At 44.1% G+C, this 27,556-nt stretch overlaps 1 protein-coding gene across 1 annotated transcript; it reads right to left on the reverse strand.

Annotated features, from left to right (window-relative positions):
• Window positions 1-291: 291 nt before the first annotated feature.
• MEAF6 (MYST/Esa1 associated factor 6) lies at window positions 292-27,551 on the reverse strand. Its single transcript, XM_040469590.1, has 8 exons — window positions 27,468-27,551; window positions 26,150-26,265; window positions 22,798-22,885; window positions 22,603-22,648; window positions 7,704-7,896; window positions 3,262-3,291; window positions 2,442-2,475; window positions 292-1,864 (listed from the first exon to the last, which is right to left on the reverse strand). Exons 1-8 carry the CDS (start codon window positions 27,549-27,551, stop codon window positions 1,856-1,858), a joined length of 600 nt encoding a protein of 199 aa, XP_040325524.1. The 3' UTR covers window positions 292-1,855.
• Between the last annotated feature and the right edge of the window lie 5 nt (window positions 27,552-27,556).

A 27,556-nucleotide genomic window follows, 5' to 3' on the forward strand; every position in this document is an offset into this window, starting at 1 on the left:
AAGTGCAATCCGACTAGATCTCCAGCAAATGTCAGAGTCAGAAATATTTTCAGGTTTGCTGTGTGCTTTTCCTTGGGATCATGGAAACTGTAGGAACCCCCACTCCTCTCTTCCGGGAAAGGGAGAAACTGACAAAGAAGGACAGAGAAAGCTTCTGGTTCCCATTGTTTTCAGCTTTACAGTTGTTTCTTTCTTTTTTTAAGGAACAATCTAAATATAAGAAACTATTTTCTTAAAAATGCAGACACCGGAGTCCTCTTACCAAAGACATAGCCAAAGACATCTAATTAGCCACAGAGTCAAAAAAAAAAAAAAAGTTTATTTGAGAACAAGACTGAAAGCGTTTGCACATCCGACAAGGTAGACTCATTCTGATAACAGATGCCATCCGTATTCAGCTCTACCAATATTATCACAATGGAACATATTTTTTCTAACAAAGATATGGGCATAAATCAAGGACTATGACTAAACAGCATCAAAGGAAAGGTGGGGCCCCAAATCTTATCCCACAGACTGATTCGCAACATAGGATTTCAATCAAACACTCCTAATGCAGTGGTTCGCAACCTGGCTTCTTATCAGAATCCCAGGAACTCTTTGGAAGGAAAGCCCCAAAACTAGACTGCACCCCAGTCAGAGTCTCTGGTGGGGGGAGGGCCCAGGCATCGGTAGGTCTTTAAGCTCTCCAGGTGATTCCAGTGAGCAGCCGAGGTAGAGCACCACTCAAGAGGCAGGCGACAGTTCAACAAATCGGCAAGATCCTCAGCCTGGCCGGCCCGGTGAAGAAGGGGGTCTGCCGGGCATCGCTGGCTCTCGCGGATCCTATCTTTCACTCTGCTCAAGAACTCCATACATTACTGGCTTTGGGTGCAACTGAGAGCCTTTCCATATGCCTTAATGATCTTTAGAGCAACGTTTAATCAGGCAGATACCAGCAAAGAGAGAAAAATGGAGAATGAAAGAAATTTCCATCAGGCATGATATGAATAAATAAAATAAGTGAAAAAACAATCTCAGGTTTAAAAGTAAAGCATGAGAAGTCAACACCTGTGAAATTTTATTTATATAAAAGAATAAAAATATTTTAAAAGGATTGATTTAAACTTAGGTCTTTCAGCTTTTCCTGTTCCTTGAACATGAAACTGCTTCCAACGCAGAAAGATTTAAGATAGGTAATTATTAAATAAACACTCTTTACCTTTCCCCTGCAAAAAAAAAACACAGAGCCGCGTTTCCCATCTTATTTATGGTAAACCAGATCATTCTCTGTTAAAAGTAGTGGCAACTGTGCGAAGCGGACGATCAGATATGCCAGCAGGAAGGTATGAGCTGTACAACGGCATTACAAAAAGTCCCAAAAGAAAAGAAGATGGTAAAAACAATAGAAAAATAATAAAACACAAACCAAATAGGAAAATGCCAGATATTTACAGCCTCCCTCTGAAATGTGACCTATGTTCTACTTTCGGCATAAAACAAAACCGGAGAACATGTCTCAATGGGTATCACAGACGAAGAAGCTGGTGCCAGCCAGTTGGGGGGGGGGGAGGGGGGGAGACACTCATTCCAAGAAGGGAAAAACGCACAGTTAGCAACTTGCTGGAATTGTAACCACGTCTTGGTCTTCTTGCTGTTCTGTTACCAAAAATGACACAAAGTAAATGATCCAATGTGGTCTTACAGAAATGACTTGTCACCACGGTTCAGAACAAACTATTCAGAGTCACAGGCACTGGGTCTGGGAAAGCAGAGGTGGGTGGCCGCACGCTCAGGTGAGGGATATTTATCTTTGTGAGGTCGGAGGAGGGAAGCAGGGCTCTATAGCCTGGAAGCTTCTGCACTAATGAGTCTTCTAATAGTCCTAAAGAGAGAAAAACAAAGTCCCAACTTACACTCAGTAGAACATCAGTTTGAACCTAGGGGAAAAAAAAAAAAAAACCTCACCCATAAAGAACCCTGCTAGGGGGTTGCTCTGTAGCCAAATATTCTACTTCAAATGTAACAGACAACACTTCACATCTGAAAATGGCCTGTCTTCCAAGTCCAGAGAGGGGCCGAAACATCAATGCTGCCCTTATCAGGCCCCCCGAGCTCACCAATCAGAGAAAGAAAGAAAGAAAAAAAAAATCCTAGTAGTAATTCATTCTTTAATCAAAGGGACTTTTTCTTCAGGAAAAATGTGTGACCCCTTTCTCTACCCAAAATACAAAAGAAAGTAACATCTACAAATTGAAGTGTACCCAAATGGACACCCCGGCCTTCAAAATGAGAGCTGCAACCCGAGAGAGACAAGAGAAATGAGAGAGAGAGAGAGAGAGAGAGAGAGAGAGAGAGAGAGCGCGCGCTCATGCAGGAGCACTCGGCTCTGAGGACAAACACATGGTTCTAATCATCTACAAAATCACCAGTCTCTATGAAATGGTCTGGCTGATACTTACAGCTCGTGGTTTTTTGTTTAACTTCAGATCAATCCTGTGATAGAAAAGATAAAAGATATTTGCATTTTAATTTACAGAAAAAGGGGCCAGGAATCAGCTACTGCATAGGGCACAAGCTATAACAAAGACTATTTGGTTAAGTAAAATCCACATTCTTCATTAGACTATGTCACATTTAGTTGTTTACCCAGATATTATTGAGCAAGTATTTAAAAACATAAGCAGATACTCTTGCCGCAAGGCAGACTTAGATGACAAAAAGAAATATACAGCAGTTATGAAAGCCGTATCATTTTAAAACTATTCAAAACTAGGCGTTAAAGAGATTGGATTAAGAGGGCATGCTCTACGTTAATGTGTTAGCTCTGTAACTCTATCACTGATAATCACTGAGACACATAATGATTAAGAACAGGAAAGAGACTAGGAGTTTGTATTTCTGGACAGGAAACACAAAAGAAATTAAACAAATTTCAATTTTTAAGTCTTTCCAAAGCAAAATATCAAGATCTTAAACTATTAATCTCCTTACGAAGCAAAGCCAGAAAATCAATTTAAATGTGAATTAAAAGTAAAGGTTATCTACTTTTAAAGAAATTAAAATGCATAAGAGTGAAGTTTACTTAATTTTGCTTAAGTTATTAAATAAAATGTTACCTCCATCACGTTTTTCTGTTTTTAAAAAAAACTTCCCAGCCTAACCTAATATACATACCTACAATTGAACAGATAAACTATGGGTTAGAAAGGTCTCAAAAAGGCATATCGGTCTCTACACACTAAACAACACAGCACAAATACTAATTCAAATCAAACTTACTCAAAGTCATAATCAAACATGCCAGACGGGCTGAGGGGCAGCATTTGAAAGGAAGAAAGCAATAGAAATTAATATACTAATTGAATAAATTAGTCGATTAGCCACCCTAGCAAGATTTGTAGAAACAAAATCAGCTTTCAGAATCTTAAGCGATAAAGTTTCAAACATCAAAGCACCCAAGATTTTGTGGTTGGGAGAGTCCCTTCCCTCCTGGATTTTGTATCAGAGCAGACTATGAAAGGAAAAGTTATTTCATTAGGAAACGAGGTAACTGCAGGCCCTCTATTAGCTGCCAGACTCAGAGTTAGAACTTGTAAAATATTTAATTGTCATGAAGAATATAAATAGGGCATTAGAAGAAATAGAGAAAGAAGGGTTTAGTCATACAATGAAAGGTGCTTCGAAGACAGTACTAACAATTCAGCACAATATACTTTGACCAACATAAGAGATAAAAACATCATACATTTTTAAAAAGAAAGCATTTTGCAACTTTGAACTCAAGTTCTATGTTGGAGGCATGTCTGGGGAACACGGTCCTCTTTCTACAGCATTCATCCTAGAGGCCCAGGGTCAAACGAATCACCTCAGTGCTAGGCCTGCTTTGCCCCTGAACTGGCGATGACAGCTAACTGTCCCTGTCAGGGCCAGGACTTCGAACACCCAAACCGACGGCCCCCCCTACTGAAACAAAGGAGAGCCGATCTCCCCAAGCCCCCAAGCCTCGGGGATCTGCAAGGGAACGGTGAAGGGGAGGAGGCTGTGTAGGCCATCGCTGCTAACAGACCACGGTCCGGGCAGACCTCCAAGGCAAACATGAACCCTGAGCATGACACCGGCTCCTTGGCTGTTGTAACACCTTTTACACCGTAGGTAGGTGCTGGAACAATACGCAAAATGCTGTATTTTCCTCCTAGCCCATGTTTGCAAGAGTGAAGCTGGAAGAAAGCATAACTTCGGTATCCCTTATGCAACCGTGTCACTTACGGCATCTGGGAAAGGGTACACGGTGTACCAACCAGGAACTATCAACAACCTAACTCTCGGCCTAATTTAATTTTGTTCGCAAATTAAAGTAGACTGTACCCACCTAATGAAAACTTCGCAAGCTACCTGGAAGAATTCTAGGGTTTTGTATGTTAGCAAAGACCTGTAAGAACAGCTGTAAGTTATTATTGCAACTTTCTTCCTTACAGCCGCTGGGACTTATTGTTCAGATACCCTGTAAAATATAAGAATTCGGAACAGGGTGATCATCTGTGAATGCTAAACATTATTTGATAAATGTTCATATTCCTAAGGAGGACAAATCCAAAAGTTATTCCTTTTTGCTCAAGTTCCATATTTATTTCCACTTTGCTTTACTAAATAGGGCCTGGCACACAGTGGGTTCTCAGGCATTTGTTGAAATAATTTACAACTGACTTCATCTAAATAGGTGGGGGGGTGGGTGGCACATTGCGGGGGAGATACAAGCACCGTTCGGGGTGCAAACGTTCAAATGTGTACAAACAAAAAGCACTCCAGCCCCAGCCCCGTGCCCACTAGGAGAGACATCAGTCAGGGAGCAAGGGGTCTGGACACTTCCTGACCAAAGATGGCAGAAATCTGAGAACTTTAACTGGCCACTGAGATGCCACTGCAGTGCACTGAACCTGTTTACACAGAAAGAAGGCAAATCAGCTCCACTCTGCTCCCTTGGGGCAGGTAAGCGCCTACAGCCAAAGGGAGGAGGCCGGCCAGATACCACATCAGGCGGGTGACAAAAGGCTCCAGCTTTCCAGACAGAAAATGTCATTTGTGAAAGCAATAACTAACATCGAAGATCTTTATAAATCCTAGTATTTATAAAAATGGCAGGAAGAAATGCTGTTTCTATGGAAATCTACTAGTACTAGAAGCCTGCAGGAGGAAAGTTAAGTTCATGCTTAATTCCCTTTTATCGGTCAGCTGATCATGGCATTAAAAAAAGGGAAGGATTGGGGTACCAGTCGGTTAAGCATCCGACTTCGGCTCAGGTCATGATCTCACGGTTCGTGAGTTCAAGCCCCGCGTTAGGCTCTGGGCTGTTGGCTCGGAGCCTGGAGCCTGCTTCGGATTCTGTGTCTCCCTCTCTCTCTGCCCCTCCCCTGCTCATGCTCTGTCTCTCTCTGTCTCAAAAATAAATAAAACATTAAAAAAAATTTTTTTTTCAAAGGGAAGGATTACCTATAATAAACAGTAGCTATCTACTGTACCACAAATGGAAGAAACATCCAGAAACTTTCAAGGAATGTTCCCCCTACTCAGGACACTGTGAAATAGGAAAAGAGTAATTACTTTAAAATGACACTGGAGTAAATTTAATAAAAGCAACACAGAGCATGACAATTATCTTGACAATTTAAAAAAATATTTTGAGCATGGTTCGGTGGGGTGGGGGGCGGCCCGGGTGGCTCAGTCGGTTGAGCGCCTGACTCTTGATTTCTGCTCAGGTCATGATCCCAGGGACGTGGGATCACACCCCGCATCAGGCTCTGCACTGAGCGTGGAGCCTGCTTAAGATTCTCACTCTCTCTCCCCCTGCCCCTTGTTCCACCCCTCCCCCACTCACGTGCTCTCTTAAACAAAAGAAAAAAAAGATTATGGTTCCCTGCTACTGTTTGTGATCAGTTTGCATTAGTCCTACCACAGTGATTATATAGCCTATAACCTGCACACAAAAAAGATAAGCAATTTTTGCTATTTGTTACTGCAGTTACGAGATTGGCATAGTGATTTTTGGTTTGCAGGAAAGTGCTGAGCAGCAGTCTTGAGTCACCATTTGGAGGAAATACTATTTCTGCAGTCTAAAAACCACCACCACCATTGACAAGAAAAATTTTTTAAAGAATTAAAGAACCTATTGATGCCTAGGAGGCTTAAACCAGTTTAAGTTCATTCTACATTATCCCCATGTGCCATAACCACGAAGCTAACAACGTGAATGCCTTGGGTGCGTGTGAAGGAACATCCTACACGTCTGTGGAACAAGCCAGCCCAGAAGCACACTGGAGCACAGGGAGCTCCGCCCTCCTTGCCCTTCCCCTTTCCTCTCAATGTGCAGCCTCCTGGGGCGCCTGGGTGGTTCAGCCAGTTAAGCGGTCCACTTCCCTTCAGGTCATGATCCCATGAGTTCCAGCCCTGAGTCGGGCTCTGTGCTGACAGCTCAGAGCCTGGAGCTGCTTCAGATTCTGTGTCTTCCTCTCTCTCTGCTCTTCCCCTACTCGTACTCTGTCTCTGTCTCTCAAAAATAAATAAAAACATTAAATATATATACACACATACACACACATATATATGTATGTGTGTGTATATATATATACATATATACATACATATATACATACATATGTATATATACACATATATACATACATATGTATATATACATACATATATATGTGTGTATATATGTGTATATATATATATATACACACACACACACACACACACATCTATCTATCTATCTACCTATCTATGTATACATCCACACACACACATATATGCAGGCTCCCAAGAGGAGCAGGACAAAAGCCAGCCTGTGGATACCTGGTTTTCATGCCTCCCAGAAGAAGGTTTGAGGTCAGGGCAAGATTCTTCTAGAAACTATGCCATTACCCTCTCTGAGTACAGCTGTTTAATTTCCAATTATCTGAGTTAATAGTCCCAGGCAGAGTGAATGCTAAAATCTTCTCTGGATGACACCTGACCTCCCTGTCCACTGATGTCATACCTATCTCATTACACACTGTAAAAACAAAAGAAACCAAAAGACAACCCCCACCCCACATACACGGTGGACACACATTATCTAGAAAGGCACTCTCATATCTTACAGACTTTATACTACTCCTCTCTGATATCTGAAATCAGCATATTAGAGAGATACATATCAAATCACAAGGAATCAAAAAACTTGTATTTAAAGAGAAAAAAGGCATGTCAGATCAGCTCTCTCCATCCACAAGCGAATAACTGTAGGCAGGGACCAGGATTAAGAGCAGAAGACTTTCTCCACTTTTCCAGCTTCCCAACATGTACTCGTGGCATTTTCCAAAGACTATTACACACATTCCATTTCTACTTCCCCTTTTGCCCTTCTAAAAGGATGCCAAATTCACCGCATTAAACAAAGTTTTCATAGAATGCCATTCTTCTACACTAGAACAGTGGGAAGGATGTCTTCCTTCATGGTTACTCTAAATGCCCACCAATTCCTCCACTGGAGAAAACTTCTATTTCATTTGGATCAAAGCAATCTCTCCCCATCTGCAACACAAAGAGGGCACCAATCTCAAAGAATTCTCACTCTGGTACAGACCCTTAACAGCAATGGTCACGGAGGCTGGAGGGGTTGGGGGGGTGGGCAGGGGGGGCAGGGGGGCAGGGGCGGGCGGGGAGGGGAGGCCCCTGCCACTGACCTGTGCCGGTTTTTATTCTTTCGTTTTTTATGGCTGCTGTGATGACTCCCTGAGGAAGTAGAAGAAGCAGCCTTCTGAGGCTTCACTCCCTGCACAGATCCATCCAGATCCTCAGGGTCCTCCTGGCTGGGCTCATTTTCCTGATTGTGGAAGTCTGGAGAAGTATCACTTTCCGTCCCGCTTCCCGGCTCCCCTGGAGGGAATAAACACAGGTCCCAGAAGCAAGGTCAGCATTCCTCAGGCAGTCTGTCCGGCAGCCAGGAGAGATGTCTCGGAGCACTAATACACAGAAAAAGAGACTATTTCCTATCCTCAAGGACCAGGCATTTTACCTGACAGGAAAATACTTGCAGACAGAGAAGGTATGTACCCTCAAGGCATCAGAGTTACCAGTGTTCCTGAACTAGAAGTCCTCTGAGACACCGTAACCAAAAGCAGCCTTTCTAAGCACTGCTGGGAGATGGGACCATACAACCAGGAGTTATTTAAACACAGAATCCACGAATGGGATTAATAATTATACAAGAAGCCTGGGTTCCTTCCCCAAACTGTACAGAAATCCTGTCTATCAAGAAGGGGGGCTTGGGATGCCTGGGCGGCTCAGCCGGTTAGGCCTCTGACTCTTGGTTTCAGCTCAGGTCATGATCTCATCAGGTTCTGGTATCAGGCTCCACGCTGACAGTGCAGAGCCTGCTGAGGATTCTTTCTCTCTCCCTCCCTCTCCCTCCCCAGCTACGTCTCTCTCTCAAAATAAATAACTTAATAAATAAATAAATAAATAAATAAAGTGGTAATATTCTTCAGCTGACACATATTCCCAATTTTAAAACATCCTTTATATATTAAATAAAAAATTAAAAAACATTCTGCATAAACAAATGCTCTTTAAAACATTTATTTATTTATTTATTTATTTATTTATTTATTTATTTAGAGAGACCGCGCGCACACACACATGCAACAGAGAGAGAGGGAGAGAGAAATCCCAAGCAGGCTCCATGCTGTCAGCACAGAGCCCAATATAGGGCTCGAACTGACAAACCGTGAGATCAAGATCTGAGTCAAAATCAAGAGTCGGACATCTACCCAACTGAGCCACCCGGGTGCCCCATAAATAAATACTTTCAAGAATAACTGTATATACTCTGGCAAATGTATACCTAGGTTTTTCCTGAAAGGAATTTCTTGAGACCTTAATAGATGAGGACGGAAGAATACTTTCACTTTACTCAACTATTGAAGGACCCTAAGTATGTACACGTTTTCTTGTTTTAAATTTTATTATTTTTTTTTAATGTTTATTTATTTTTGAGAGAGAGAGAGAGAGAGAGAGAGAGACAGACAGAGCGCAAGTGGGAAGGGGCATAGAGAGGGGTAGACACAGAATCCAAAGCAGACTCCAGGCTCTGAGCTGTCAGCACAGAGCCCGATGTGGGGCTTGAACCCACAAACCGTGAGATCATGACCTGAGCTGAAGTCAGACGCTCAACCAACTGAGCCACTCAGGCGCCCCTAAATTTTTTAAAATTTTTTGTACACTATCCGTTTGTAAAAACTGTCAAGAGGGGTCTTGTGGACAGCAGAGCCAGACCCCAATTTTTTTCTTTTTATACCTTTGTATTATAAACTGTTGGGAAGGATTTCAAATTGAGTAGGCCATGGGTATAAGAAGAAAAGAAAGGGATGGTCCCAAAAGAGCGGAAGGGAGAAATGGAACCAGATCTCAGAAATCATGAAACCCTACTTTTGAACACTTCAGGAGAGCAACAGAAGAGGGAGCCCTACAACCAGGAAGCCAGAGAAAGTGTGCTGGGGAACTGTGCTTCTAAGGTTCAGGGAAACCCATTTCATGTAAAAATTAGCAAACAAACTTCAAACTGCAGGAACCATGACTGTGGGGGCACTGGCATAAGAAGAGACCTACAGATCAAAAGAATTCGAAGTCCAGTTACAAACATTTTTACATTTACAGTCCAATGATTTTCATGGGCGACAAGACAATTCAATGAAGAAAGCGTCGTCTTTCTGATAAGTAATGCTGGGACAAGTGGATGTCCACGAAGGAAAGAATGAAGTTGGAGCCCTGTCTCACACCAAACACAAAAATTAAATCAAAATGTATCACAGGCCTAAATGTAAGTAAGGGCTAAAAACTAAAACTCTCAGAACTCATTTGATTAGGCAAATGGTTTCTCAGATAGGACCGCAAAAGGAAGCATAACAAGGAAAAAAAATGTAAATTGAACTATATTGTTTTATTATATAAAACTCTCGAGCTGCAAGCAATATTCGAAGAAAGTAAAAAAAAGAAACAATTCACAGAACGGGAGAAATATTTGCGATTCATATATGTGATAAGACCTTTTTTTTTGTTTGTTTCTACTTCTGTTTACAAACCCTTATGCCGAGGGCTGACTTTCAGTAGATTGCAGCGAGGGAGGTGCTCTGCCGGGAACGAAACCCCAACCCACAAATGGGCTGTCTACAAATGGCTTAGCTCTAGGCTCTCCATGAACATATATCGTGTGATGGGCGAGGGAGCAGCCCCTTTCTGGCTGCACCCTGTTTCCCAGGACAAGAGGCTCTCCGCACTGGATTTGGAGGCATTCAGTCACCATCCCGCAGTTGGTAGCTTCGCCCCGTTGGCTCTTCAGCCAAGCACGTATACCAAATCTGATGAGGCCTCATATCCAGAATATATATAAGAACTCTTAGAACCCACTAATGAAAAGAGAAAAAGCCAAATTAAAAAATCGGCAAAGGATCTGCACACATTTCTCAGAAGAAGATACACAGTGGTCAATAACACGTGGAAAGATGCTCAACGTCATGAGCCATTAGGAAAGTGTAAATGAAAACCACAGAGATACTAGGAAGATAAACAATAACGAGTGTTGGTGAGGATGTGGAGAAACTGGAACCCTCATACACTGCTGATGGGAAGAGAAAATGGTGCAGCCACATTGGAAAGTTTGGCAGTCCCACAAGTCCCGTGTGAACGAAAACAGGCTCACACAAAACTTGTCATGGATATTCACGGCAGTGTTACTCAACAGTAGCCAAGCGACCATTAACTGATGAACGCATAAATAAAATGTGGTACAGCCACACAATGCAATATTATTCAGCATTAAAAAGAAACAATACTAATACACGTTCTGTTTTGGGTTTGCTTGTTTGTTTTCCTTGGTGTGGTTATAGTGTTAAGAGCCTATCGTTTACAGAGAACTACCATATCATCCAGCAATCCTACCTCTGGGCACTTAACCAAAAGAACTGAAATCAGGATTTTGAAGAGACACCTGCACTCCCAAGTCGACTGCAGCATTCATTCACATTACCCAAGGTGTGGAAACAACCTTCAGGTCCATCAACAGATGAACGGATAAAGAAAATGTGGTATATACCTATAGCGGAATATATTATTTGGCCTTAAGACAAAGAAGGAAACCCTGACATATGCTGCAAGGCTGATGAATTAGGAGGACGTCGTGCTAACTGAAGTAAACCAGTCCCGGGAGGGCAAACACCGCATGACTCGATTCTGGTGAGGGGTCTAAAATAGACTCACAGAAGCAAAGAGCAGGATGCTGGCAGCCTCCAGGGGGAAGGAGAAATGGTGAGCGGAAAGTTTCAGCCAGACAACACGAAGAATCTCTAAGAGATCTGCCGTACAACACTGTACCAGTAGTTAACAATACCGTATGGGGCACTTAAAAATCTGTGTGGCTCAGCTGGTAGAGCATGTGACTCTTACTCTCAGGTCTGGAGTTCAAGTCCCAAGTTAGGCGTTGAGCCTACTTAAAAAAAAAAAAAATCTGTGGAACCCATTTTTAGTGTTCTTACAACAATTAAAAAAAAAACTCTAAGAAACATGTATCCAAGAAAAATAGTATGATGTTTAGGATTTTCAATATACCCCGGGGGGGGGAAGTGAGAGTCCGGGGGGTGTGAACACGGTGCTGACCGTGTTCTGATGATTTGGGGGCCATGTGCTAGATACACAGGGGTTTGTCATTTTACGGTCTTTATCGGTCTAGATTCAAAAATTCACTTTGATAAAGAGTTGAAAAGTACTCACTTTTAAGACATCCAGATGGCCAACTGACACATGAAAAGATGCTCAACATCACTCATCATCAGGGAAATACAAACCAAAACCACAATGAGATACCACCTCACACCTGTCAGAATGGCTAACGTTAACAACTCGGGCAACAACAGATGTGGGCAAGGATGCGGAGAAAGAGGACCTCTTTTGCATTGTTGGTGGGAATGCAAGCTGGTGCAGCCACTCTGGAAACAGTATGGAGGTTCCTCAAAAAATTAAAAATAGAACTATCCTATGACGCAGCAATTGCACTACTAGGCATTTATCCAAGGGATGCAGGTGTGCTGTTTCAAAGGGACACATGTACCCCCATGTTTCCAGCAGCACTATCAACAATAGCCAAAGGATGGAAAGAGCCCAAATATCCACCAACAGATGAATGGATAAAGAAGATGTGGTATATATATATACATACATGATGGAGTATTACTCGGCAATCAAAAAAAATGAAATCTTGTCATTTGCAACTACGTGGATGGAACTAGAGGGTATTATGCTAAGTGAAATTAGTCAGAGAAAGACAAATATCATGACTTCACTCATGAGGACTTTAAGACACAGAACAGATGAACAGAAGGGAAGGGAAGCAAAAATAATATAAAAACAGGGAGGGGGCAAAACAGAAGAGACTCTTAAATATGGAGAACAAACAGAGGTTACTGGAGGGGTTGTGGGAGGGAGGATGGGCTAAATGAGTAAGAGGCATTAAGGAATCTACTCCTGAAATCATTGTTGCACTATATGCTAACTAACTTGGATGTAAATTAAAAAAAAATAAAATAAAATAAAGTATTCACTTTTCCACGTAGTTTACCCAATAATATCTACAACAGGCCTTCCCAAGCTATGCCTTTAGGAATGTAAATGGTGACACTCTTTTGGAAAGTCTAGGGTGTTTTCCAAAACCAAAATCCCATTCCCCGATTCTCCAGACACCAACAACTGGATTCCATTCTGACACTAACTACCAGAGTTAGGGCAGACCCACAGCTTAAGGGCTCAATCCCATAAGAGTGCCCCACTTCAAACACCAGTCCCAACTCCCAGGCCCCCCATACTTCTGACCAACCGGCTATAAATCAGGGGTACCCTAAACCCCTTCCCTCAGCTTCCATAATTTGTAACAATAGCCACACAAACTCAGGAACGTAATTTACTTACTGTTAACGCTGTCTATTATACGGGGTACAGCTCCGGAGCAGCGAAATGGAAGAGACGCACAGGGCAAGGTACCCACGCCTTCTCTGGGCCTAACATCCTGCCATTCACCAAGAAAAGCTCCACCGTTTAGGGGTTTAATGGAGATTTCATTATGCAGTCATGATTAATTAAGTCATTGGCCACTGGTGACTCACTCAGTCTCTAGCCCCTCTCCTCTCCCCTCTCTCAGAGGTTTGGGGGTAGAGCTTAAAGTTCTAAGCCCCCATCCTGGAGCTCTCTAGGGGCCCCCAGCCATCAGTCATCTTCATTGCCACACAGAAATTTCTCTTGGGGGCACCTGGGTGGCTCCGTCGGTTAAGTGTCCAACTTCAACTCAGGTCACGATCTCACAGTTTTGTGAGTTCAAGCCCCACATCAGGCTCTCCACTAACAGTGCAGAGCCCACTTCAGAGCCTCTGTTTCTCTCCCTGCCCCTCCCCTGCTCGCTCTCTCTCTCTCTCTCTCTCTCAAAAATAAATAAATAAATAAATAAATAAACATTAAAAAACATTTCTTTTGCATGCTAGTCATTCTTTTTTTAAAAATTTATTTATTTCAGAGAGAGACAGAGAGAGAGAGAGAGAGAGAGAGAGAGAGAGAGAGAGAGAGAGAATGCACGCACACATGTGCAAGTGGGAGAGGAACAGAAGGGGAAGGAGACAGAGAATCCCCAGCTGACTCTGCTGTCGGCACAGAGCCCAACTCGGGGCTCAATCCCATGAACTGAGAGATCATGACCTGAGCCAAAATTCAAAGTCGGATGTTCAACCTATTGAGCCACCCAGGCACCCCACCTGCTAGTCATTCTTATCGCTCTGGAGATTCCAAGGCTTTTAGGAGCTGTGTGCCAGAACAGGGGACAAACACCAAATATATATTTCCCATCACACCACAGAAAGTAACTGTGCTATATCATGAAAATCACCCTTTGACACAGTAGTGCCACTTTTGGGGCACTATCCTGTAGAAATAAAGTCCATTACAAAAAGCAAGCGGACAAGGAAGTTTACTGCAACCTTGTTTAGCAGGGGGAAAATGGAGACAATGTGAATTCTCACCCACAGAGGAGGTACCCGGTATTTTTCAGCTTTTAGAAAGAATGTGAGGGTTGCCTGGGTGGCTCAGTCAACTAAGTATCGGACTCTTGGTTTCAGCTCAGGTCATGATCTCATGGTTCGTGAGTTCGAGCCCCGCGTTGGGCTCTGTGCTGACAGTCTAGATTCTTTGTCTTCAGATTCTTTGTCTCCCTCTCTCTCTGCCCCTCCCCTGTTCATGCTCTCTCTCTCCTTCAAAATAAATAAACATTAAAGTAATAATAATAATAATAATAATAATAATAAATAAAAAGAATGGTGAGATTATAACAATAGCTAACACAGTCCCTACTATAAGCCAGGCACTGTTCTATACACTTAAAAACATTTTTTTTTAATCTTTATTTATTTATTTTTGAGAGAGACAGCAAGCAGGGGGTGGGGAGGGGCAGAGAGAGGAGAGAGAGAATCCCAAGCAGGCTCCACAAGAGTCAGCACAGAGTCCGACATGGGGCTCGATCTCACAGACTGTGAGATCACGACCTGAGCTGACATCAAGAATTGGAACGCTTAACCAAGCCACCCAGGCACTCCCTCCACACTTCAAATATATCACATCTACAACCTTCACAGAAACCTCTACAACCAAGATGACCATTTGACAGAGACGGGAATTGAGGCTAGAGGTTAAGAAACCTGCCCAAGGTCACACAGCTCATAAGGTGAAGATTCGGAATTCACACTCAAAGACAGTTTGGCTCCAAAGCCCACGCTCTTCATCACAACTCTACCTTTTCGCTCGATGCACACTCAACCTGCAGGAGTGCATGTGCTAAGGGAAAAAGCAGGTAATATGCACTGGGAGAGCCAATTTTTTCTTTAAAAAAAAAAAAATCCTCTTTATGTACATAGTTAAAATTCCAAGTTAAAAAAAAAAAAAATCCCCAACCCTGTGAGTCTGCATCTGTGTGTGTGTGTGTGTGTGTGTCCCAGATGTGTTAGGAATAGTGTTAAGCTGTTAACGTTGATCACCTCAGAAAGTTGGGGGTGAAGTAGAGCATGAGGTAATTAACCTGCTTCATATTCACCTCTAAACAGTTTGACTTAGTACAATCTGAATATATTACTTTTCTAATTAAAAAAAAAAAATCTAATGAAATCTACAAAGATGAGTTTAAAATGGAGAAGGATGATGAGGACAGCCTTCTTCTCCCAGAGCCAGTCCTATTTTTATTTAGGCAAAAAATGCCATCTCTCAAAATGCAAATGGTGAAGGCGCTGGCCAGGGCAGGAATGGGTTGCTGGGCCATGAGGTCATAAAAGCTTTGGCTCACGGCTGGATGACAGGAGCACAGGACTAACTGAGTAGGGGCTGGGCACAGGGAGAGAAAGATTATCTCAAAAAGCGGGAGACAAGACAGAATGGCAAGTTAGAGCAAATCTGGCCAATGCTGCAATTCTACTAAAAGACATTAATAGCGGCGCCTGGGTGGCTCAGTCCGTTAAGCGTCGGACTCTTATTTACAGCTGAGGTCATGATCTCACGGTTCGTAGGTTCGAGCCCCACACTGGGCTTTGCACTGTGAGTGCAGAGTCTGCTTGGGAGTCTCTCTCTCCTCTCTCTCTCTGCCTCTCCCCTGAACTCACTCTTTCACTCTCAAAATAAATAATAAAATAAACTTAAAAAAAAAAAAAAAAAAAAGAAGTGAAGCTCTGTCTAAAAAAAGAGAGATTAACGGGCAAAACAACTGTTTACTCATTTTGGACCAGTTGCTACAGGAGTACTGCGTAAATGGATCAGTTGGTCATATTCTATAAGTACCTGTGTGGAAACATACAAAAGAGTGAAAATCAAATAAAAGCTCTATGAATGGAGAATCCACCTGTGTTACCACTCTGAAGAGGTAACATCCCAGGGAGTAACAGATGTCCCGAAGGACTGATCTGGATATTAAGTATCATGGGAGCCAGAGAAGAAAGAGCGGATTGTTCAGGGAAAGCTTCACTGAGGGGGTGGAATTTAAACTCGGCCTTGGAAAATGAGAAACCAAAATAGGTACAAAAAATAGCACAAGCAAAAGTGCAGAGGTGAGGAAACATAAGGTACATTTTGGACAAATGAATCAAGTATCTCTTGAGCAGACGCCTTGAGGATTGAGAGGAGAAATGCAAAGACAGGTTAAGAGCCGTGACTGGGGGGCGCATGGGTGGCTCAGTCGGTTAAGTACCCAACTCTCAGTTCTGGCTCACGTTATGTATGATCTCATGGTTCATGAGTTCAAGCCCCACACTGGGCTCTGCACTGACAGCACAGAGCCCGCTTGGGGTTCTGTCTCTGCCTCTCTCTCTCTCTCAAAATAAATAAACTTAAAAAAAGAAAAAAAAAAAAAAGAGCCATGAGTGCCAGATTTAGGGATCTGATCTAGGGAGACAGTATGAGGTGATGGTTAAGATACGTGACTTGTTGCTGAATCTTTCAGACCCTGTTCCTCCATCTGTAAAATAGGACGCTTCTCTGTACTGAGTATCTCTTATGGACAAGGCATTGGACTAGACACTGGAGCTCCAGCAATGTTCCCTACTTTCAAGGAGTCTATAATCTGTACTTATCCCCAAGAAGTAGCTTTAAAGAATAAATGAGATAATGCAAGGGTTTGCATAGTGTCTGGAACACAATAAGTGTTCCAATCTCAATATCCTTGAGATCCATAAATATGCAAGTCAAATTCTAACACAGTAGACAATGTGCCATAAAATAGTTGTTACCAGGACATAAGGAGAAGTCAACGAGCCATTTCTAAACAGAGAAGTGACACTGAACAGTGACTGTTTACTGAGTTCTCTGTATAAACCCATGTTTTAGGATTATCAGGCTACAAATGGTTTATAATAGGGACTATAGCCAGGGAGACTAGATTAAACACCGCTAAAACACAAAGTGCAACCACAGAGTAAGAATCATGGTCTTTTTTGGGCTCCCGGAAGCAGGGGAGGAGTGAGGCCAAAAGGGCTGGGTTAGAGTACCCCGAAGTACAGCAGCAGTCAGGCAACCCTGTGGTGCTGTCACCAAGAAAAGACACCTGTTTGCTTCTCCCTGACACAGAAGAAGGCAACTCGTTTTTAGAGTAAAGAATGCCAGGTTTGGGGGTGCCTGGGTGGCTCAGTCGATTGAGCATCTAGATGACTCTTGATTTCAGCTCAGGTCATGAGCCCAGGGTTGTGGGATCGAGGCCCACCTCAGGCTCCGTGCTAAGCGTGGAGCCCTGCTTGAGATTCTCTCTCTCTCTCTCTCTCTCTCTCTCTCTCTCTCTCTCTCTGCCCCTGCTCACTCTCTCTCAAAAAAAAAGAAAAGAAAAAAAAAACGAATGCCAGATTTTGATTAAGTGTAATAAGCCTACAAATGAGACACTTTATGTATTAAAACAACACCACCACCTACTGAATAGTGCTAGGCACTAACTTCTTTTCAGCACAAAAACTTTAAAGGAGGCAAGAAAGATACCCAAAATAATGCTTCATGCGGCCCTTTACTTATCCACTGGAATGATGAGAACACTCAGGGGAGATGTGGTTTGATGAAAGCTTCAGAAGAGTCTGATAAAACAGTATCAACTATGCTGATCCTTTAAAGGAAACTGGATAAAATCTGCCTGCTTGTCTTTTACTTTATTCTTTTTACAAAAACACACAACGCCTCGCTAATTTGCCTAAAATTCCCCTTGGGAACCATGCTAATCCACTCTATCATTCTAGTTTGGGTAGGTAGGCCAAAGGAAGCAGAAAGTAATGCATTTTTTTATTATTATTTTTTAATGTTTCTTTATTTTTTTTGAGAGAGAGTGCAAGCGGGGTGGGGGCAGAGAAGGCAGAAGACACAGAACCTGAAGCAGGCTCCAGGCTCTGAGCTGTCAGCACAGAGCCTGACACGGGATTAGAACTCACAAACCACAAGATCATGACCTGAACCAAAGTCGGATGCTTAAACAACTGAGCCACCCAGGCGCCCCACAGGAATGCATTTTTTTAAAAACGTTTATTTATTTTGAGAGAGAGAGAGAGAGAGAGAGAGAGAACACAAGAGGGGGAGGGGCAGAAGGAGAAATTCCCAAGCAGGCTCCTTGATGCCAGCGCAGAGCCCAGTGTGGGGACTGATCTCACAAACTGTGAGATCGTGACCTAAGCAGAAATCACGAGTCAGATGCTTAACCAACCGAGTCACCCAGGAAGCCCAAAAGTAATGCATTTTAAAAGACAATTTTCGGGGCGCCTGGGTGGCGCAGTCGGTTAAGCGTCCGACTTCAGCCAGGTCACGATCTCGCTGTCCGTGAGTTCGAGCCCCGCGTCGGGCTCTGGGCTGACGGCTCGGAGCCTGGAGCCTGTTTCCGATTCTGTGTCTCCCTCTCTCTCTGCCCCTCCCCCGTTCATGCTCTGTCTCTCTCTGTCCCAAAAATAAATAAAAACATTGAAAAAAAAAATTTAAAAGACAATTTTCAGAATGGTGTGGAAACAAAATGCCAAAAGTACAAAACTCCAAAATCCTTGAGATCTAAGAATGTGCAATTCAAAATCTAAGACAGAAAAAATGTTCAGTTCATCACCATCAAAAAACAAGAACACAGGAGTCATTCCACAAGATCTGTTATACAGAAATCTGGAGACACTGGAGAGCTTCTATGCAAAGGAAGAAGTGCAAAAGGCAAAGGAGACCATTCCCCTCGTGGAATGAAAGCTTGGTTTGAATCACCTGGCTCTTTCAGGGACCTTCAACTTGGTTTAAAGTGATCCAGCCACCCATCAGAAGAAAACACAAAATCTTTGGAAGATAACAACTTCATCCTCACTCTCAAATTTTTTTTTTTCAACGTTTATTTATTTTTGGGACAGAGAGAGACAGAGCATGAACGGGGGAGGGGCAGACAGAGAGGGAGACACAGAATCGGAAACAGGCTCCAGGCTCTGAGCCATCAGCCCAGAGCCTGACTCGGGGCTCGAACTCCCGGACCGCGAGATCGTGACCTGGCTGAAGTCGGACGCTTAACCGACTGCGCCACCCAGGCGCCCCCTCACTCTCAAATTACTCAACAAATAGTTTAAGTTACAGTGAGCGGTACACCATCAAAGATAAGCACACAGGGAAATTAGACTTTGGAAGCAAACGACAACAGAAACAGGTCTTTAAAGACTTCACAGGTTGGGGAGGCTGCGTGACTCAGCTGGTTAAAAGTCCGACTTTGGCTCAGGTCATGATCTCACGGACCGTGAGTTCGAGCCCTGCATTGGGCTCTGTGCTGACAGCCGAGAGCCGGGAGCCTGCTTCAGATTCTGTGTCTCCCTCTCTCTCTGCCCCTCCCCTACTTGCACTGTCTCTCTCTCTCTCTCTCAAAAATAAATAAACATTAAAATAAAATTTTAAAAAAGACTTCACAGATTGAAATTGTTATTATTGTTTTATTTTTGAGAGAGAATATGCACGTGCACAAGTGGGGCAGGGGCGGAAGGGGGAGAGACAGAGAATCTTATGCATGCTCTACACTCAGTGCAAAGCCCAATGTGGGGCTCGATCCCATGACCCTGGGATCATGACCTGAGCCAAAAATCAAGAGTCAAACAAACGTTCAACGGACTGAGCCACCCAGGCGCCCCCACAGAATTACACACTAAACACAGAATGTACAGAATTAAAAACAGAATCTTGTACAAGCAGGCTTACTTACTCTGCTTAAAGAAACAAAAGACAAGTTTAAAAATAATTGCAGGGAAAACTACTGAAAACTTCCATAGCAGATTTTAGAAATAATAAGTGGAATTTTGGAAATTAAAAATGTAATAAAAAATTTAAAAATCAAGGAAAGGTTGGGGCGCCTGAGTGGCTCAGTCAGTTAAGCATCCGACTTCGGCTCAGGTCATGATCTCACGGATCATGGGTTCGAGCCCCGCGTCGGGCTCTGGGCTGACAGCTCGGAGCCTGGAGCCTGCTTTGGATTCTGTGTCTCCCTCTCTCCCCGCCCCTCCCCCACTTGAGCTCTGTCTCTCGGTCTCTCTCTCTCTCTCTTAAAAAAAATAAACATGAAAAAAAATTTTTTTTTTAAAGAAATAGCAGGGGGGCGCCTGGGTGGCCCAGTCGGTTGAGCATCCGACTGCGGCTCAGGTCACGATCAAGCATTCTTGAGATCTCGCATTCTGTGGGCCCGCATTCTGTCAGGCCCTGTGCCGACAGCTCGGAGCCTGGAGCCTGCTTCGGATTCTGTGTCCTCCTCTCTCTCTGCCCCTCCCCCACTCTCACTTTGTCTCACTCTGTCTCTCAAAAATAAATAAATGTGAAAAAGATTTAAAAAAATAAAAATAAAAAAAATAAATAGCAGGAAGAAACGGTAATGACAGGTGGTGAGACGGAACGCAACAGAATTACTTTAAAGGGGCTCTGACCATTTGAATTGATGAACTCCAGTATTCCCTATTCCAAAAAGAAGCCAAAGCCGCTTACCGATATTCGTATCATAAAATCCATACAATAAATTTAAAATGAGACAAGTAAAACACAGAAGGACAGAAGACGTCCGTAAGCTGGATGCAGTAGTAAAGATTCATTCCCAGAATGCATGGTCTAGGTTTGGATTTGCTTTCTAGAGGACAACCACACATTTGCCTTTAAACATTTTAGCACCTGGGGTGCCTGGGTGGCTCAGTCGGTCAAGCATCCGACTTCGGCTCAAGTTATGATCTCACAGTTTGTGGGTTCGAGCCCGGCATCGGGCTCTGTGCTGACAGCTCATAGCCTGGAGCCTGCTTCCGATTCTGTGTCTCCCTCTCTCTCTCTCTCTCTCTCTCTCTGCCCCTCCCCCTGCTTACACTCTGTCTCCCTCTCTGAAAAATAAATAAACGTTAAAAAAAATAAAAAAATAAAACATTTTAGCGCTTACACAAATCAAGTCCATCATCAGATTTTCAGTAAAAACCAACTAGTTGTTCGGGGAAAACAACTAGTCCTAAAAGACATAATAATTAGAAACGGTAAAAAACATCTGCAACATCCTATTACAATAAATGCAGTGGCACACTTAATGGGACCAAAATGTAATTCATCAAATGCAGCTTTAGAGGGAAGACCAAGGAAGACCAACAGGATCTATTCCAGGGGCGTGGCCCAGGTCCAGGGGGAAGATCTCAGGGGAATGGATGGCCTGCACGTGTTTCCGAAAATCTTTAATACGTAAGTGCTGGTCTCAGCCAAGCTTCCGCAAGCAGTGGCATTGAGAGTCATTCCTTCACGAGTACCTAGGTGTGTACTTGTGTGGCTAGTGAAGTACAGGGCCAGATGCTGAACTACGCACTAAGCCAGGATGAGGATTGTAGGCTCTTGTGAAAACTGAGCGGTCAGTAATCATTCCATCTCCACTCACAGCGGTGGGGTCCAGGCTGTTCCTTAACCAGTCTTGTAACTTCAGAGAGCAGATAACACTAGCTCTATGTCCTAGAAGTGGCATTAACTGAAAAGGAATAGGATTTAACGTATTTGAGCCATAGCAAGAGAAAAATCAAAAGGACTTGCTATAATTGTTGAGGCTGGCAGAAAGTAGTCAAAGATACCTACAGAGTTTTGAATGAGGGGGAATGGAAGTACTATAACGGAAGAAAACTGGGCAGACAAGTTTTGAAGGTAATAGAACAGTTCCATCTTAGATAAAATGTTTTGAGCCTGAAAATCTGAGTGGAAATGACTCGCAGACATTTTCTAGCATTTTCTACATATTTAGAAATCTGTACCCAGAGGTAATAATCAAAGTCACAGTGTAGTTCTAATTCCCAAACTATCAAAATCCCTTCTCCTCCAAATCACTGGCCCAGTGCAGACACAAGAACCAGATCCTACAAGATACATCATCTGAAAGAAGCACACAGCCACAGTACAAAAAGCAGGTTATGCTTTGGAGTGATTCAGTGCACAGGAAGAGTGTTCAATACAGCTGCACCGAGTCTGACTTGGAAAGATGAATGTATAGATCTATATCCTATCACTTGACATCAGCAGAGAATTAGACTGTATGGCTTACGTTTGGAGAATGATACAATTTCTTCACAAAGTAAATACTATCTACTCTCTGTTTTATATTTAAGAACACTCAGGTACATTCTGTTCCCACGACCAGATTTTCCTAAGAATTATTAAATTGCGAACATGGAGATTTATCAGATATATCCAAAATTTTCCATGAGAAAAGGTTTTCTTTCTAAGTTAAAAAAAAAAAAAAAAATTCCCCTAACACTTAGCAGTGGGGAAGACCTGTCTTTGTGTCTTTGAGCAGGGGAAGTCACCCTCTGCATGACAGAAGAGGCAGGAGGGACATGATAGTTTCTTCCTCAAAAAACAAACAAGCCAACAAATAAACAAAAGGACAAAAAAGACTCAAGAGGGTGCTTATCTTCTAGAAAGGAGAGGCAAAAGTATGAGAGATGTAGTCTTGAGACCTACAGTTGGATACGAGTTAAATACAAGGGCTCCTGTAGCTTAAAAATAAAGTAGTAAAACAGTAAAAAAATAAATAAATAAACTTACTCTTTTCAATGAGCTGATCCTGAACTCCTGCCAACGCGCTCACTGCCTAAAAGACAAGAAGCCACCCGTCACTAGAAAAATTATCAGAGCCCTCAGGAGAGCACTCGGACAGCAGGGAAAGGGAAAACTCACAGGAATTTAACTGAGGTTTCCCTCAATAATGGGCCACAGAAAGAGTCCCCCCACCTCACTTACAGCTGCTGAAGTCACTGAGGATTTACTGAAGAGCCGCTCAGCTTCCTTAAACTTCCGGTTCCTTCGATCGTTTTTGCTATTGGAGTTTCTAAAACACACACAAGAAGCTTCGTAAGCAGCAAGCGGAGGACGGCCCTGGATGTAAGGTGTAAAAACTCTCTCTCTCTCATTGTCTCTCTTAGAAGAGAGACAGCCTCTGGACGCAACGCCTCCACACCAGGTGGATGGACCAAAACGTCCGTTATCCTGAATGCCCAAAGGGACAGCAATGGCTTCTAACGCGGGACAGGCTCCAGTGGTTCACGACCATTTTCATTTTTTTTTTTTTTAATTTTTTTTTTTCAACGTTTATTTATTTTGGGGACAGAGAGAGACAGAGCATGAATGGGCGAGGGGCAGAGAGAGAGAGGGAGGCACAGAATCGGAAACAGGCTCCAGGCTCTGAGCCATCAGCCCAGAGCCTGACGCGGGGCTCGAACTCACGGACCGCGAGATTGTGACCTGGCTGAAGCCAGACGCTTCACCGACTGCGCCACCCAGGCGCCCCACGACCATTTTCATTTTAATATGTATTTACTTTAATACTTACTCAAAACAACCGGCCCAGATGAGTGATATGAAATGTTTCTGTCAGATAAGCTTAATTTTTAAAAACTGAAGAACAGACCAGGGTTCCTTAAAGAAAGGGCTGGTATCAGTTCTGGGATAAGGAAAAGGTGAGTCTGAGACACCACATTGGGGCAGAAAAGAACCAAAATGCTCAAGGACTGATAGGGTCATGTCAAGAGGACAAAGGCATCAGCATGAGGAGGTTCCCGCTGGCCGCGTTTGGGACAAACTAAGCATCAAAGAGGATAATGGTGGGCGTGTTTGCTTTGTGAAAAGTCACTAAGCTGTGTATGTACGATGTGTGCAATCCTCTGCATATATTTCAATAAGTTTATATTTAAAAAAAAAAAGCCTCTACAATGCAAAAGTGACAGTACTAGATTCCAATACGCGGATTTTTTTTTGTTTTGTTTTAATCCATGGGTCTGTAGTGATACTAAAGAGAGGGGTCTGGAGATACAGAATGAAAGGGAGAGAAGATAAGAAGGCAAGATTCATCTTTCCAAATGCCAGTAAGCCATGTACACAAAGAATAAAATTAGAATAAGCAGTCTGTTAAGTGATTCAAGTAAAAATCAACAAAGAGTGGCGCCTGGGTGGCGCAGTCGGTTAAGCGTCCGACTTGAGCCAGGTCACGATCTCGCGGTCCGTGAGTTCGAGCCCCGCGTCAGGCTCTGGGCTGATGGCTCGGAGCCTGGAGCCTGTTTCCGATTCTGTGTCTCCCTCTCTCTCTGCCCCTCCCCCGTTCATGCTCTGTCTCTCTCTGTCCCAAAAATAAATAAAAACGTTGAAAAAAATCAACAAAAGATACTAACGTTGCTGAATAAAAATGTGGAGGATCGCAATATATTCACACCGTGTACAAGTACAACCTCCAAACTACTTACGAATTACAGAGAGAAAAATGAATTAAAAAAACATTTTTTTTAATGTTTATTTATTGTTGAGAGACAGAGACAGAATGTGAGGGGTTAGGGGCAGAGAGAGAGGGAGACACAGAATCCGAAGCAGGCTCCAGGCTCCGAGCTGTCAGCACAGAGCCCGACGCGGGGCTCGAACCCACAAGCTGTGAGATCATGACCTGAGCCGAAGTCAGACGCTCAACCGAGTGAGCCACGCAGGCGCCCCAAGAAAAAACAAATTTTTAACAACAGAGAAATCAGATGCTCAAACTTAACAGTACCAATAATGGGGCAATCTGACATCATGTGCCTCCCAATATAACAGAGGTAAATGACACATGAGGCACACAAATCATTTTTGCCAGAAACGTCGAAAGGCTCCCTCATGAGGTCACGAAAAGAAAAATCTGGAACTGGGACAGTCTGCAAGACAGTGTCATCAACAACAACTTCACCACTAACAAGGGTGGGAGACTGTCCTATTATCAAGAGACTAAAGAGACATAACAGCCAAATACAATACACGAAAACTGCCTGGATCAAAACAAGAGCAGCCAAGCATGCTGGGAACAATTAGGAGAATGTGAATAAAGGCTGTAGGGGATGATACTATTAATGTAATGCTAATTTTCTATGTGTGGTTAACTGTGGTTAGGTAAGAAAAATATTCTTAGGAGGTAATTGCTGACATAATTAGGGGTACAGTGTCATGATATCCGCTTGAATGGCTAACAACAACAAAAAGTATGGGGGAAAGGGAAGATAGAACTATAAAGGGGTAGCAGGAGGGAGAGCTTCCCAGCGACGAAATACTTCTGTATCTCTACTGCAGTGGTGGTTACAGGAATCTACACACAGTGACGGAATTACACATACACATTGTACCAATGTCCATTTCCTGGTTTTGCTATTGTGCTGTAGTTACATAAAACCCAACCATTGGGAAAAACTGGGTGAAGAGTACACGGACCTCTCTAATATTTCTGCAACTTCCCATGTGCCTGTAATTATATCAAGACTTTTAAAACTTTTAAGTATATAGATACAGGTTTGTGTATGTTTACACGCATCAGAAAAAAAAAGAGGCAAAGGTGGCAACATGTTAACAAGTGATGAATGAAGGTGAAGGATATCAAGTGTGCACAGTTCTATTTCAATTTGAAATATTTCAAATCGGGGCGCCCGGGTGGCTCAGTCAGTTAAGCATCCGACTTCGGCTCAGGTCACAATCTCATGGTTTGTGAGTTCAAGCCCGTGTCAGGCTCTGTGCTAACAGCTCAGGGCCTGGAGCCTGCCTCGGATTCTGTGTCTCCCTCTCTCTCTGCCCTTCTCCCACTCACGATCTGTCTCTCTGTCTCAAAAATAAACATTAGGGGCGCCTGGGTGGCTCAGTCAGTTGAGCGTCCAACTTCAGCTCAGGTCACAATCTCGTGGTCCATGAGTTCGAGCCCCGCGTCGGGCTCTGGGCTGATGGCTCAGAGCCTGGAGCCTGCTTCTGATTCTGTGTCTCCCTCTCTCTCTGCCCCTCCCCCGTTCATGCTCTGTCTCTGTCTCAAAAATAAATTAAAAAAACGTTAAAAAAAAATAAACATTAAAAAAAATGAAATATTTCAAATCTGAAAATTTTCAAAAAGCTTAGCAGGTTTTCCCTATTTCCCAGACGTAGGATTTGTCTACAATTACTCAGTGAGGGAGTGACCGAGCCAAAGTCTAAGTTCAACCCCAGACTGCCTTCCACAACCAGCACTTTGCTACCGCCTCCCTGCAAAGTTGCTACCAAGAACACATACAGCCCATACAAACAGAGCACCATACAAACACCACAGGCTTCTGACACTCACTTTTGGTTGGTCAGGTACCGATCCCAGCCACGAATAATATTGCCATACATCTGAGTGTCTTCCAGGTAGCTTCCTTCAAAAGCATAGATCTGTCTTTCCAAGTTTGCCAGTGTTTCCTGGGAGAGGAAAAACAAGGAAATGCCTTTTAAATGCAAACATTAACTCGGACAGAATCAAATTCTCTGACACTAGCCTTAGACACTCAAGCTCCATTACGCTAAGCCCTGGTGGAAAGACATGACATGGGGAGAGGAAAGCTGTTTTAGATTAAGACAATCTAGACCTGTCTTGTTGGAACCCTTGGAGAACAGAAGGGAAGGGATACAGCCTGTCTCCAGAAAAATGCACAAAATTTTGCAGATTCTTCAGAGGGTTCATGGAAACCCAGTTGTCAAGAACCCCCGCTCAGGCAGAACGCGGGCAGTCTCCACCCCCACGCGCAAAGGTATTGCTACTGAAGAGAGGAAAGGGTGAGCAGCCTTCCAGCGCCAACTCGCTCCCCTCCCCGCGGGCTCAGAAAGAAGGCCGGCCCTGGGCTGTCAGTTGCCATGGAAACCTGGAAGGGCAGCTTCAGGTGAGATGGCCCTCCCCGGTGCCCAAGCCAAAACACGGGAGAGGGGGTGGCCACCAAGGGTGGATAGGACCCGGGGTGCATATCACAGTTCTCAATTCCCTGGGCTGAATCCCTTCCCCTCGCCTGTCAGCTTCTGGATGTTCCCCCAAAACATCACAGCCATGCCCATCAAAAACCCCATCCAACGGATCTCCTAATCCTCAAAAGGACATGCGCCCCTCCATCCTCCAAAGGCCAGACTGGATGACCGTGTCCCCCTCCCACACTCGCCTCTACGCCACCCCCTCCAAGCCACTGGCAAGCCCGAACCGGTCTCCTACGGCCCCCCCGACACGCCCGACCCCACCCCTCAAAGAACACGGACCTGCCGCCCTCACCCACCCCGCAAAGGCCAAGGACACAACCGCTCCCAACCCCAAAGCTCACAGACACCTTTCTTGAGCTCCCACACTGAAGCCCCCCATCCTCAGGTGCCTTCCCGCCTCCGCGCCCCCGCCTGTCCCGGCCCCCTCCCCCTCTCTGCTCCTTGCCCCGCCCCCCGGCCCCAGCGCCCGACTCTCGAGCCGCGCAGCAGAGAAGCCGAGGCACCGGCGGGCCGCAGAACGCGCAACCGGCCTCAGGCCGCCGGGCTCCCGGGCGCCGCGTTGCGCCCGGGGAGTAACGGCCTGGAGCGATCGGGCGGGGCCCTGGAGGCGGCGGCAGGCGCGGGGCCCCCACCGGGCGCCCCCGCTGTCGCTCTCTCACCGCCAGCTCCTGCTTCCGCTTCACGAGCTCCGCCAGCTCCCGCCGGGTGTCCGGGATCTGCGGCGGCGCCGCCTTGTTGTGCATCGCCT

Source organism: Herpailurus yagouaroundi, unplaced genomic scaffold (genome assembly GCF_014898765.1).
Source record: "Herpailurus yagouaroundi ecotype Mexico unplaced genomic scaffold, PumYag 77, whole genome shotgun sequence".
Classification (NCBI taxonomy): Eukaryota; Metazoa; Chordata; class Mammalia; order Carnivora; family Felidae; genus Herpailurus; species Herpailurus yagouaroundi.

Coding starts and splice junctions, on each gene's coding strand:
- MEAF6 (XM_040469590.1), bottom strand. CDS start 27,551: ATGCACAACAAGGCGGCGCCGCCGCAGATCCCGGACACCCGGCGGGAG. Junction 22,649..22,797: donor CCTCAGTGACTTCAGCAGCT/GTAAGTGAGGTG, acceptor CTTGTCTTTTAG/GCAGTGAGCGCGTTGGCAGG. Junction 3,292..7,703: donor AAGAATAAAAACCGGCACAG/GTCAGTGGCAGG, acceptor GCTGCCCCTCAG/CCCGTCTGGCATGTTTGATT.